The 14106-nt window shown below is 48.1% G+C and overlaps 5 protein-coding genes across 5 annotated transcripts; 2 read left to right on the forward strand and 3 right to left on the reverse strand.

Annotated features, from left to right (window-relative positions):
- Window positions 1-911: 911 nt before the first annotated feature.
- UV8b_06334 (uncharacterized protein) lies at window positions 912-3800 on the forward strand (the record flags this gene model as incomplete). Its single annotated transcript, XM_043143831.1, has 4 exons — window positions 912-1368; window positions 1522-1683; window positions 1735-3190; window positions 3251-3800. 4 exons carry the CDS (start codon window positions 912-914, stop codon window positions 3798-3800), a joined length of 2625 nt encoding a protein of 874 aa, XP_042999766.1.
- A 762-nt stretch (window positions 3801-4562) lies between these two features.
- Window positions 4563-4940, reverse strand: UV8b_06335 (uncharacterized protein; the record flags this gene model as incomplete). The annotated part of the gene is made up of 1 exon (XM_043143832.1): window positions 4563-4940. The coding sequence occupies one exon, from the start codon at window positions 4938-4940 to the stop codon at window positions 4563-4565; it is 378 nt and encodes a 125-aa protein (XP_042999767.1).
- Window positions 4941-5947: 1007 nt separating this feature from the next.
- On the forward strand, window positions 5948-7491 carry UV8b_06336 (uncharacterized protein; the record flags this gene model as incomplete). Its single annotated transcript, XM_043143833.1, has 2 exons — window positions 5948-6411; window positions 6516-7491. 2 exons carry the CDS (start codon window positions 5948-5950, stop codon window positions 7489-7491), a joined length of 1440 nt encoding a protein of 479 aa, XP_042999768.1.
- Window positions 7492-7959: 468 nt separating this feature from the next.
- On the reverse strand, window positions 7960-9540 carry UV8b_06337 (uncharacterized protein; the record flags this gene model as incomplete). Its single annotated transcript, XM_043143834.1, has 5 exons — window positions 7960-8340; window positions 8433-8744; window positions 8830-9132; window positions 9204-9275; window positions 9514-9540. The coding sequence occupies 5 exons, from the start codon at window positions 9538-9540 to the stop codon at window positions 7960-7962; spliced, it is 1095 nt and encodes a 364-aa protein (XP_042999769.1).
- A 287-nt stretch (window positions 9541-9827) lies between these two features.
- UV8b_06338 (uncharacterized protein) lies at window positions 9828-11537 on the reverse strand (the record flags this gene model as incomplete). The annotated part of the gene is made up of 3 exons (XM_043143835.1): window positions 9828-10118; window positions 10204-11381; window positions 11447-11537. The coding sequence occupies 3 exons, from the start codon at window positions 11535-11537 to the stop codon at window positions 9828-9830; spliced, it is 1560 nt and encodes a 519-aa protein (XP_042999770.1).
- Between the last annotated feature and the right edge of the window lie 2569 nt (window positions 11538-14106).

A 14106-nucleotide genomic window follows, 5' to 3' on the forward strand; every position in this document is an offset into this window, starting at 1 on the left:
TATAGCATTTGAGTGATTGATTGGCCATGTAAACGCATGTATGAGCAACCCCACTAGTGGGCTGCATAACGGGTACTTATCCAATGTCACCCGGTTGCCGAGCAACCAGCTCAACCAGGCCTTTTCTAGACTTCAAAACAACGCATGTCTCATGCAGGCTGCTTCTCGACAGAACGACGATGTGAAATAGTTCCATTCATGTGCACTTATTTGTCTTACTAACAAGCAACTTTTTAAATTGTTCAGGTGCCATTAGCCATAGCATCATGAACTCACCACCAAAACGAATGACACGGGCTCGCGCTGCTGCCAAAGCGAACGAAGCAACGACGAAAACGGCGGCCAGGGTCGCGACGATAGCTGCAAAATCACGAACTGCTTCAGTAGCCACCGCAAGTACCAGGAGCACAGCCGTCAAGAGGAAGACCAGAGCTGATGAGAGGGAAGATGGTGAAGATGAGCTGGGCGCCTCCAATGTTGAGAGGTCTTTCAGGGGTCGACCCAAGAAAACCACAGAATCTGGACCTGTCGACTCATCCCGAACCTCTCGGTCCAGAAATACTGGCACCTTGACCGCTGGCACTGTGAATTTTGAACAATCGGCGTCTGGCCGCCTTCGTGGTCGGCCAAGGAAAGCAGTAGTCGGCACAGAAAACAATACTCACGGCCCTACCAAGATGGCGCGTACCCATGGTGGGATGATCAACAGAACCACCTCAGAAGAACCAAAACTGAGCACGAGAAGAACTGTCAAGTTTGAAGAGTCCGGAAAAGAAAATATGAGTCTCGCGTCGAAAGAGAAAATCTCAAGCAACACCAATTTGCTCAGGAGGCGTCCTACTCGGCGTGCAACGGCAACGGCAACGGCAACGGCAACGGCAACTCGCACATCGTCGAAGCCTACGAGTCAAATGACTGAAGCCGAGAAGAAGGTGCCATTAAGTCCTAAGAAGATGACTCAGATCCCGGTACGGGATCGAGAGAGCTCGGACGACGAGCTCGCCGTAGGGGAGGACGTGACGGCCTTGGTAAAGAGCCCCATAAGAACGTCAACTCTTCCCTATGCCGACTATGCGACATCGCATCTTGTTTCCGAAGTCAAAAATAGCATCAACGCAACCGAAAGCAATGAAAAACTTCCCTATGGAGCCATTTCGCTAGAATCACCTCCTAGACGACCCAGTAACGCTGCGCCAGAAGCAACTTTAAAATCTCCCGCAAAGCGAATCGGCTGCATCCAGCTACCAGGATCTTCCCTCAAGCCGAGGAATGTCTCGTTTGCTGATGACACTGCTGCTCCATCTCAGCTGGTTGGCACTAGTTCTCTTTTCCAATCTCCTGCTAAGAGACCGTCTTCACCAATCAAAGGTTTGAACTTCCCGCTCATGGCAGCAACGAATACGATGCATAGCCAGCCAACAACCAAAAAGTGTGCAATGCTTCAATCTCCGGCTAAACGATCCATGCCAGGTAAAAAGCCTTTAGCCCCATCTTTTTTGACCGACAAAATCGCCATCGCAGGGACACCCAAAATGCAGATAGACATTCCCTCCACTCCAGTGAGAACCGCTGGACTGCCATCGCAGCTTCTCCTAGCCGAGGAGCTTGATGGGACAGCTCACGAGGCCTCTGTCACGGACGGCTTGTTCACCGAATCTATCGCCAACCCACAATTTCCGGGACGTATGTCTGCTGTGCTGCCACGGCATGCAGATCCGCTAATGATTCAGCAAGGTGCGGGAGATGGCCTGGAAATGGCTGGACAGGAAGACATATCCGACCTTGGAGCAGATACAATAAAACCATTTCAGTGTCAGCCCTTGAAGCGTGATGAACAATCTTGCGATTGGTCTTCAGGAACAAATCAAGACTGTTCCACGCCTACGAAAAGTTCGAGCAGTCCCAATGGAGAAGTGTTTGGCACTTCGACCGGTGCCGGTTTCTGTGCCCCTGTCGAGTTAGTTGAAGGTTCAGACTTCCAGCTTAGAGACAACTTCTTCGGCCCAAGCCGCGGGTTTGGGTCAGACGTGGAATCTGATGACGATGAATATCTGTCCAAGAAACTTCCACCGTCAATCGACAGCTCCAGAACAAGACGCAGCAGCAAGAGAGATTTCACGCATGATATCCTTACACAACCGAGACGATCCGAAATGGGCCTCACGTCGCTGGCTGGAGAATTGAGCACCTGGGAGACTGCCAGCCCAATCAAAGAAGATGCGGATGATTCGATGGCTGTTGAAGGAGTCGACGATGATATAAACGCTACTGTCACAAGTCATAGTGTCGCAGACGCCGCAGAGTCTGAACCTTTGCCGATCAAGGATACTTATTTCGAAGATGAGATCCTTGTTCATTTGGACATTACACGATCAGAAAAGAGAGGTCAGGGGCGGGATGAGCGGGATGAGAACAGCATAGCCATCACGACGGAGGATATGGCCATACCTAATGAGGGTATTTCTCCGACTGAAGAAACAAACAATACATTGCTCATATCTCAAGCGCAACTGCCTGATACTAACCACGGCGATGAAGCTCTCTCGGAAGCCAGCCAGGAATATGGGGATGAGAATGAAAGTCCAAGTGAACCCACGCTTCCGACTGTACCCGTTACTCCTACTCGGCAACCACAACGCAAGTCATTTTTTACAACAACAAAAGTACCTTTAAAGCCCGCAGATGATTCCGAGCCGAGTCCGAAAAATCAATTCAGCTTTAGCGTCCCCCGCATCTCTTCGAGGAACGGTGGCAGTCACTTGCCTAAGAGTGCTACAGTAATCTCATGGTCGCCGATGAAGGAGAGGAAGCGGGCTTCCATCTTACCTGGAGAAGAATTGTTTACCACTCCAGTCAAGGATGATATTTGGTCGAACGCTGGTACACCTGGCAGGTCTCCTCGCCGTGACGTCAATCCGGGACTACTTCAAGGCGCTGTGGTATTCGTCGACGTGCATACTACTGAAGGCGCAGATGCCAGCAGCATCTTCGTTGAGCTTTTGAACTACATGGGTGCAAAATGCGTCAAAACATGGCACTGGAATCCCAGTGGCCCGGGCAGTTGTGATGCCGCATCCAACAAGGTTGGAATCACACATGTCGTATTCAAAGACGGCGGCAAACGCACCATGGAAAAGGTTCGTGAGACTAATGGACTCGTCCATTGCGTTGGTGTAAGCTGGGTGCTCGAGTAAGCCATCTTGGATTGCCGCATGAAAACAATGGCAGCGACGTACTGACGTTTCGACAGTTGTGAGCGAAAGAATGAGTGGCTTGATGAGACGCAGTACTACATCGACACCTCCTCTGTTCCTCGAGGAGGTGCACGGCGTCGCAAGAGCATGGAGCCAAGGTCTATTGCCAATATGAATGGAACTATCGTGTCATGTTCAGCCAAATCATCCAAAACGCCAAATACCCCGAGGAATCGCAGGGAGAGCACCTTGTGGATGCGAACTCCCCCGGGTCGAGAAAACCTTGACGACGAGGACCTGGAGTGGTCTTGCGCATTGCTGACCCCTGTGCCCAAGACTCCAGCTCCGGAAGCTATTGCAAGATATGCGTCGGAGCTCCCGGAGACGCCATCCACAGCAAGCGAGTCCGATAGACCCACGCCAGAGCAGCAGAAATTTTTGACAAGGACGTGCCCGCCGAAAGAGGGAAGATATCAGGAACTGGGGGCCGGTATTCTAAACCGGGACAAAGATGAACAGGTTATGATGAGGCTGATGGCAGCTCGACGTAAGAGCCTTCAATTCGCCCCGAAGATAGGGAGCCCTCTGGCTAGGACATGGAACTGAAAAGTCATTGATATCTAGCAGCCAAGTCTAATTTTTAAAGCAATTTTGGAGTTTGACGAGTCAAGAAGTCGTCGGAGATGAGAAAGCAATGTATATGCCGACCTTCTTGCTCGTCGCTCCATGATTAGCATGTATTACTTGTGGAGGGGCTAAGACGTGTTTAGAATATTTCTTCCTAACGGTGTTCTTAGATTACAGGTTTTCGCAAAAAGCGATATGCGTGGTATAGAACAGCTGCTGCGCAACAAAAGTTTCCTGCGTGTTTCCCATTTTGATCTTGATCCATCCGAATCTATTATAGAATCTGTTGGCGGGAAAGTGTTTGCGCAACTTGGAACGGACTTTTATCTCGGAAATTGGAAACTGTGTGTGATCCTGACAATTGCCACCTACCTTCTAAAGTAGGCAATAACATTTAATCCTTCTTAGTAACGCCAAATATTCACCAATCCGCAAAAGAGCAGCTGGTAATGTGCGTGTTGAATATTACCTTGCTGCCCCAACATGGCTTCTTACTGATTAATGCCCAGAGGTGGCAAACTTGGACTCGTGCGGCTACTTCATATAAGTGCGAAGTTAGGATACACCCAGACGCGAATCCACGGCAGAAGCGAAGCACGATTGAAAACCCCCATGGAGTGAGCCAGCTGCATCCAATTCCCGATGCCATAGTCGCTGACTCGCCACGGCCCCCTTGAAGAATTGCCTTGCCCGTGAGCTGTTTTCACCAAAGTCCCCCGCGAAGTCGTCTATAACCCGTCCTCAGACCTCAACCCACGATCTCATTGCCTTTACAGCATCTCCATCATGAGCCTTCAGTAGCTCCACAGCTTTCGGCTTCGTTAACTCCAATTCATTTACAAGCAACGTGACATCCTCGTCATCAATCTTGACGTTCTTGCCGGACACGGGTTTTGGTGCCGCAGATGGCTTTGAACCGTTCAGGCTCTTCATGGCCTTGTTGACGGCTTCACTGTCGACCTCTTTGCTGCTCGGCTCGTCGTTGCCTCTGGCGTCAAGGGATGCAAGCGCCGACGCGGCTTTGCGGTCCTCGGCAGATTTTGCGGTGGGCTGGAACTCGTCTTCGACATCGCCGGCTGTGGCTCCTTCGCGAGCTGTGTGAGTTTGCTCTTCGGTCATTATTGCGGGGGTACTGAGAAAGTGAGACGCGGGATGGCAAAGCTGAGTGTGTGTATGTGGTGGAAAAGGGCGGTGCTTGCTGCGCTTTGCCTCGAACGAGATGCGATCGAATGCTTGCAGGTGTGTGTTGGGTTCAATGGGGGTGAAGATGTGGGGGGGGGGTATTTTTTTTCCGGACTTTGCCATCGTGGGCCATGCGCGTTAATAAAGGCTGCAATGCGCAAGCCTCGGTTGGGCTACATTGTCATGCGCTATCAGCAGACTTAACAATGGTACTCATCTCCATCGTCATTTAGACTTATAACTCAAGTATAAGGATTCAAGAAGGGAGGATTGCGACGGCGCGCTCAACCACGAGTCATTGCACCAAGGGGCGTCCTGATTCGTCAATTCCCGCATGGGCGTGTCTGCGCTGTCGGAACCGAAAAAAAAAAAAAAAAAAAAAAAAAAAAAAAGCGGGAGAAATGGAGAACTTATTACATGCAGTATTATTGTTAAATAGCACAGTAGGCACACGGTCACGGGCTCCGGAGTCTGGGCTCCCGAAAGGTAGGTTAGGTACGTAGGCCTAACCTGAGAGGTACGGAGTAGCACATGTAGAGGCATGGAATATGGCATCCTGGCGGTCGCAGCTTGGCGCGATTTTTAAGCTAGTCTTTGCGTCAACCCGTTAACCCGTTTCTTTACTTTTTCTCTCTCTTTTTTTTTTTTTTTTTTTTTTTCCCGGGAGAAGCTTGTATTCACTGATGCTGACACCAGGTACACACGACTTGTGCCCGGCATCAGTATTTCGCTCATTCTCATTATCAACATCACTGCTTTTGTGGTGAGACGTTGGTACGGAAACTGGTTCAAGCCAACAGGGCGGATTTATTAACATCTTCCACTCGACTGGGCACACTCACCGTTGCTGGCGCGATCAGCCGATCCCCTGGGACGCATTCAACGACGACCCTTCTTATCAACTTGGCCTTCCTTCGACTGTCTTTTCTTTTTCCATTTCCGCAATGGCGTCTCGACCATGGCATCCGTCAACCTGGCGCTCAAAGCCCATCAAGCAGTCCCCCGCCTATCCCGAAGCTGAAAAACTTTCCCGGGTCGTCAAGGAGCTCTCACACATGCCACCAATTGTTCACCCAAACGAGATTCTTGCTCTCAAGGCACACCTCTGTGATGTTGCTCACGGCAAAGCTTTCCTTCTTCAAGGCGGTGATTGCGCCGAACTCTTTGACTATTGCGAACAAGGCGCCATAGAATCCAAGATCAAACTCCTCCTGCAGATGAGCGTCGTCCTCATCTGGGGCACCAACAAGCCAGTCGTCCGAATTGGTCGTATGGCCGGCCAGTATGCCAAGCCGCGCTCCAGCCCGACGGAAATACATCAGGGCAAGGAGATTCCAAGTTTCAGGGGTGACATCCTCAACGGACATCATGTTGACGAAAGAGACATTGATCCTAGCCGACTGATGAAGTGAGTAACGTGGGTGTTGAAAGGTTATCCTCATCGACGTGTCCAAACAACGCCTCGTCGAATTCGAGTCAGAATCCGATAGCATCCCTCTGACGCTCTTGTAGGGCCTATCACCATTCCGCCGCCACCTTGAACTACATCCGCTCCTCCATTGCCTCCGGGATTGCTGACCTCCATCGTCCCTTTGATTGGGGCCTCGGCCATGTTCGAGATCCCGCCCTGAAGGAAAAGTACTCAACCATCGCCAACAGTATCCAGCAGACGCTCCGTTTCTTGGAAGCTATCAAGTCTCGTCCAGATGAGTTGCAGACTGTAGAGCTATTCACTAGCCACGAAGGCTTGTTGCTGGAGTACGAAGAGCCTCTCACCAGGCTTCTTGAGGCTACATCAGCTCACGCAACCCCTCCGGCAAGCAGTAGGGCACCATCTCCCCTGCCACCCAGTCAAGACGACAACAAGCCCAGCATAAAGCAAGCTTACTACGATACCTCGGCACACTTCATCTGGATCGGAGATCGGACAAGGCAGCTGGATCACGCTCATGTGGAATTTTTTCGGGGCGTTGCCAACCCCATCGGTGTCAAGGTTGGTCCTACGACGCCGACATCTGACCTTCTTGACCTCCTGAGGACTCTCAATCCTGATCGTGAACCCGGCAAAATCACTCTGATTACGCGATATGGCGCCCAAAAGGTTGGAGAATTGTTGCACAAGCATATACGTGCTGTGGAGGACTCGGAATACCGTCGCTGTGTGGTCTGGCAGTGCGACCCGATGCATGGAAATACACTATCCACTCCATCAGGCATCAAGACCCGCCGCTTCAACGACATTTACAAGGAGCTGCAGGAGTCGCTTCGTATTCACAAAGAACAAGGGAGCTACCTTGGCGGCGTTCATCTAGAACTTACGGGTGACGCTGTCACCGAGTGCTTGGGTGGCAGTGAGGGTTTGGAAGAGGATGATTTGTCCACGAACTACACATCGTTTTGCGACCCCAGACTCAACGAGAAACAAGCTCTCGAGCTGGCGTTCCTAATCGCAGATCATTTTTCTCGAGAACAAGAAACTAGGAGATGAGCATGTCTTGCATTCGAGACGAGCATCGTAGACCTTTTTTCCCCCCCCTTTCCATATCCTCACGCACCTTTCCTTCCCTCCCCCTTTTTTCTTGCTTCTTCAAGATTATAGTCAAATTCAACACGTCTCTGATATTCAAACACGACAATGCACATATTGAAAATGATCAAGTGGTGGATACACAATGGGAAAAGATTTTGATGCTTCAGTACATGGCATTACATGGCATTGTTGAGACATGTGCTATGTTATTCAACTACTTTTCCCTATCAGGTGAAGGACAAGACTTGGCTCTAATTAGGGGCGGTGCTTTGTGACGAGCCCTGAAACTATAATCTGACGGTCTCAGACACCTAAACAATATTTTCTAAAAAAAAAAAAAAAAAAAAAAAAAAAAAAAAAGATAAAAAAAAGAGTCCTTCTCCCCAGTCAAGCCAGCCATCACGTTCTCCTGCATACGTTCCGTTTTCAAGTGAGTAAAATGGTCTGGGCACCCTCAAATGCATCACCTTTATCCAATTTTAGCCACCCACCCACGCTACCCGCTTCAACACAGACCATATTTTTGTATCCATCCTTGGGTGCAAAATCAGCTATGCTCTTAGCCTTATTTATCCAGGGATTCCACACAACGACTTGGTCCAAGTTGTCTCGCACGATGCGGAAACGAGGGCTGCCCGAATCGGAAATGATAATCGGATGCTTTGGCCCTCTGGTAAGAGTATAGATACGGTCCGTCTCCGCAGTGAAGCAAGTGGGCGACGGTGATTCCTGCTTTGATTTGGCGCCGTCTACCTTGTCGATATACATGGATTCCTCTAAACCGGTAATATTTACCGTAGATATATCCTGTCGTCGAGACATAAAATCAGCAAATCTGTATCAAAACTCAAACTGTCGAAGGGCGGTCAGGGGCACCGCCCCATTGTAATATAGCTTACCTTAACCCGGAAGTATGTATGCAATAGCATTTGACATTCAAAGGGCTCATCGCCATCATTGGTTATGACCAAAGCTGTGTTCAAACTTTCTCGGTCCAAGGTAACGCTGTATAGCAGTCCAAATGTGTAAGGCCAGAGGGTCTTGGTGGAGTCAGGAATGGAGTCGGACGAGAGACCAAAATCCAGCTTCACACTAGAACTGGATCCCTCGCTTGTGGATTTTCCCAGGAATTCCCATCGAGCGGTTCGGGCAAAGCCATGCTGAGGAAGCCTGGACGTTGGCGGATGATCTGGACTTGCGGGTCCGAATACCTAGGAACCGATACGGCGAATAGGTCAGCATGAAGAACTCAAAGATACTTGTTGGGTTGAAGGAAGTAGAAGGGACAAAAAATACCGGGAAAACGAGAGGAATACCTCCTCGAACTCCTTTCGACCCATCGAGTCTCGTGTCCTTGCTTAACCACAGCTTCTCATCCCCGGCAGCGTCTTTCCAGCTGACAACAGTGGCCCCAAATAGTAGAACATCAACACTCTCTCCGGTGGGAAGCACAGCAGAAACGCGTGAGTTGTCCGAGATGGTCACTTGGGGTTGAGGAGACAAGTTTGGAGTAGCGGTCAAAGCCGATGGCTTGTTGGGTCTATGCAACATTGCGACTGAGGTACGTGGGAATTGGGCTCGTGCGTCGTTGGTGCCGACCTGAAATCAAGGATAAAATAATAATGAATAATATTAGTAATTGCTAGGGTGTTCGGAAGGGCTTTGCAAACCTGATGAGGCACGGGATAATAAAAACGGTTGGAAGGGTCGGAGCTTCCAAACTTGGTGTCGCTGAAGACTACCTTATGATGCAGATGCGGGGCGAGGGGTCACCACGCGGGGCAAATTAGGTAGTTTGTTCTCGTTCAATGTCTGCGCGCCGCCTTGGGATTAGGTACCTAGGTAGTTCAGCCAGCCTGGTAAAGGAAGACCAATCGAACCGGCCGATGAATAAACCAGGGATTCCTGTCACAATAATTATACGCGGAGATGAGAAGGCTTGAGGACGCTCGAGTATAAAAAGAGACGATTGAAGTTTACTGTGTGGGTTCCACTTGAATGTGGCATAAAAGAAGGGAAGAAGGCGCTCCAATCTGAGTCCAGCCCAGAACATTCACTACGATAAAACAACGTCTTGTGCGAAATGTAGGGTCTGGCCTGATCAGTAATATCCTCCTGGCTTGGGCAGTGGAAAACGAACCAGACCCAAAAAGCACATATCAAACGACCTTAAGCGGCACCCTGCATGCATTTCACCCTACTATATGTAATACGTGAACTTCCGTCATGTCACATGATCAATGATGTCTAGTATTGCGTTTTGCCACAGATCATGATATCTATCCTTAACCGTTCTAAGCAGCATTTGCTTTTTCCCCGTCCTCGACGTCCTCGACGAGGACGACGAGAAGCTCTCCATTTTTGCCATACCGACGGGGCTCGATTTTGGCCTGATGCACCACGTCAAAGGCGCCCTCCCAACCGTGCACCTTTTGGAAGATGCTGTCCATTTCTTCCAGCGATCTGTAAGCAGTCTCGGGGAAGAAGAAATAAACCGAAGGAACTATGGCAGCGTTGATTATGGCGAAGACGGTGTAGGTGTGATGTCGGATGTTGGTGAAGGCAACCGGGGTAATCATGACGACCTATATGGAAATGCCAGTAAATATTTCAGGGTTTCGATTCCACACACCGTCGGAATTTCCGCCGATTCCATTTGGAAGCACTCACCAAAAAGTTGAAAATCCAATTGGAAGAGGTAGAAAAAGCACTGGCCGGAGCGCGAGTTCGCAACGATGTGATCTCAGCTGGGTATAACCATGGAATTCCAAGCCAACCGATAGCAAAGAAGCTGTTGAAGACAAAAAGAAAGACAATGCTCGCTATTTGACAAGCCTTACTATCGCTCTGAGAACCAACACCAGCAAGAATCGACATAGTTGCTGCTTGACCAACAGCGCCAAACAACATGAGCTTGCGACGGCCGGCTCGATCCACAAGGAATACGGCAGGCCAGGATGCGATAAAGTACTCAGTGCCATTCAAGGCAGCGAGCAGGCGAGACATAAAGGGCGACATTCCCAACCCCTTGTAAATCGTAGCGGCATAGTAGGTGATGAGGTTGATGCCGGAAATCTGCTGGAACATCTGGCTGGCGTAGGCAATGATGGTACGGTGGAGGGCACGGCTTTTGTCGGGGGCAAACAAATCAGCGCACCGTCCCTGGCTCATCTCGGCCACGGTCTCTTTGATGGCACGAAATTCGTTGGCCACATACTCATGGTCGTTGTCAACATCGGCTACGGCTGCAATCACATCGCAGGCTTCTTCGTCTCGACCTTTGAGGATGAGCCATCGTGGAGACTCAGGCAGACCAAGAACGAAGGCAAGAATAAAGAGGCAAAAGACGATTTGGAAACCCAGCGGGAAACGCCAAGCTACAGAGCCGGGGGCAAAGGACAGACCCAGGTCAACCCAGTATGAAATCATAATTCCGCCAGTAATGAGGGCACCCTCAATCATGACGAGTTTGCCTCGCTTGTGAGCGGGACATGTTTCAGATTGCCACATGGGCACAGTTGACGTATTTCCGCCATTTCCTAGCCCCGTAATGGTGCGGCCAATGATGAAATGCTCGAGGGTAAAAGCAGAGGCCTGGAGGGCAGCTCCTATAACCATCAAAGCAGTGCCGAGAAAGACCATGCGCCTACGACCAAGAGGATTACCGACGAAGATTGTTATAATGGCGCCGATGAAGCAGCCCAGATTGTACGAGGCGACGGCAATGCCTTGGTAGGTGGATCTGTTGGACTTTTCACTCCGTGAGAGACCCTCGGCGGCGTCATTGATATCTGGGAACTGATCAAGGAAGATGGGAAGTGTCAGAATACCACCCATGACGCCCTGATCTACAAAGGAGCTCACGTTAGCGCTCGCAACGAATAGTTAAGAGACTAAGGTCTCGGCAGCCTACCGTAACCAAACAATAGAAAGTCACATCCTGCGACAGCTCCAATTGCCCAGCTGAGGGTCTGGCCGGAGAGACCGAAATATTTCCTGGCCATGAGGCTGAACGGAGGGGGCCTCGGAATGATAATCGGGTTGCGCTTTTTCTGATGAATATTTCACCATCCTGCCAAACGAGCAGCTTTTAATGAGTGAAGATGCCGTTGTATGAGCGCAGAGGACTATGACTGCTCAAATGCCCACGGATACAGGATTGCAGGGATAAGCAGCTAATCAAAGGTGCTTCACAATATCTTACTTCGCCGATAGTCTTTTATACCTAAAGTAGGTGTTCAAAAATGCGCGAACAACTCCATACTAGGTTCGACGAGCCGAATTTATCGGCATTGTAGGGGCGCAAAGCTATGGTAGCCTTATCCCTTTGGCTGTGTTAAGGTGCAGCTTCTGTGTCAGACCCACTCTTTGCTAAATACCTACTAGGAACGGAGTACCCTCTTAGCAACTGGCCTAGTCACTAAACCTTTATCACCAAAATCCTTATACTAAGAATTTTGGCATATTCAATAAGTGATATTTTAAGAGTTAGTAATAACGCTGTTAAAATCCTATGGTAGTCTACTAGACTGCTGGCCCTTCCACCGTCTCTTGGACTTACAACTGTCTCACCGGACTTACAGTAGTCTTACCAACTTTAGGCCTTTACCGTTTACCTTCCGGATTTTCAGTGGATTAGTACTGTATACCAAATAAGGTAGGCCTTTATCGAGCCTTATTTTAAATTTGGTAAGACTTAATATAACGTATCGGGCCTTATTTTTAAATATATGGTAAGGCGGGATATGACGTACCGGGCCTGATTTAAAAGATATTTAGTAGAGCCGGATATTATGTGGTACACCGGGCCTTATTTAAAAGATATTTAATAAGGCTGGATATTATATGGTATACCGGGCTTTATTTAAAAGATATTTAATAAGCCTGGATATTACGTGGCATACTAGACTTTATTTAAAAGATATTTAATAAGGCTGGATATTACGTGGTATACTGGGCCTTATTTTTAAAAAATATTTGGTAAGGCTGGATATTACGTGGCACACCGGATATTATTTAAAAATATTTAGTAAGGCTTGATATGACGTATTAGGCCTTATTTTTAAATATATGGTAAGACTGGATATAATGTGATATAATGAGTATTATAAGGAGCTCTCTTACTGGCTACCTTAAATGCCTGGGCCTACCCTTCTTTAGATATATTTAGGATAGCTTTTCCCCTTCTTTCTAGATAGAAGAAGGGTAGCACAATCGAGTCTGTTAATGCACTACATGCCTCTTAACTCTTTTCACCTTTCCTGCGTTTCTAGTTATTTATATTTGTCTTGCCTTTATACTGGCTTTAATTTATATAAACCCTTAGAATTGTAACTGTCAGAATGAAATTATTTATTGTTATTTTATTTTATTATTTTTGGATATCTATCGCCGACAATCTCTACGCATCGCCGCATCATCAGATTGAGAAAGGTATTAAGTATTCAGTACTTATATTTATATGGCAGCTGCTAGTAAAGTTGAGTACCTAGTACTTACACACATTCCCTTACGCGCAAACATATGATGCATCACAAATTGATCACACCACTTTATTGTCGCAAATCTCGATGTACTATAAATACACATTTCGCCACATATCTATGATATCACAGTATGGTCACGATATTCACGTCAGATTGATTTCACTAGGGATGTTCTATGTTGGAATATTATGTATTTAAATCCCTAGATATTCCTACCCAAATAGTGGGAGGGAAGGAAGTATGGATGTATGCATGCAAGCAAGTATGCAGAATTAATGCACATCAGATTGTCCCTACGCCTTAGTCTCGTATCTTATCTGTGCCGTTACTTTACCTTACTGCGATTTTACCATTCCACTGCCTTTATCCTTCGCATACTGCATTATCTTAGCAGGCGAAAACGTTTGACAGTTATGAGCCCGGGAGGGAAGGTCTTACCAAAACCTGTAACTTCCTAATATCTGTGCAAATTGCACGTGGGTCAAGGCTGTAGGTTCGAATCCTGGTCAGATCATTAGTAACCAACCACACCCAAACCCAGTAGCTAAGCTCTAAAAAGTGCTATAATGGGGTTATGCACTTAAGAAATATTCCCTTAATGTAGTGAAGTGTATCAGCTTACTACCTATTGACCTAGCTAGCAAAACTGGGGGGTGTATCGTAGTACATAATACCCAATAAAGTCACACATTATGTGGCGTCACACTTTTGGTGCAACAGTTATGAGCCCGGTTTGCACCCGGTAAATCGCTTTATTCTATCTATTTTATCCTATCGATTTCTCTCCGACTATTATTCGCGTGCATTTATTGCTAGCTGCACGCCGACAAATTATCAGCTGGTCCGATAGATTGCCAGCTGCTTCCCTTTTTTATCGTGCACGCAAACAGCTGCATATTAATATTAGCCAGCTGCATGCAGCTGTGCCTTGGTTGCAAGAGTGTAATTACGCATTCTATGCAATATTAATCTTTTCTTGCTGCTATATTTCTTATACCTCTGTGCTAATACTGTTACTAGGACCGTATAAACAAGTGATAAATAGCGAATCTGTATAATCGCGCAAATTCTATCACTTTATTCCGAC

This window comes from Ustilaginoidea virens, chromosome 5 (genome assembly GCF_000687475.1).
Source record: "Ustilaginoidea virens chromosome 5, complete sequence".
Lineage (NCBI taxonomy): Eukaryota > Fungi > Ascomycota > Sordariomycetes > Hypocreales > Clavicipitaceae > Ustilaginoidea > Ustilaginoidea virens.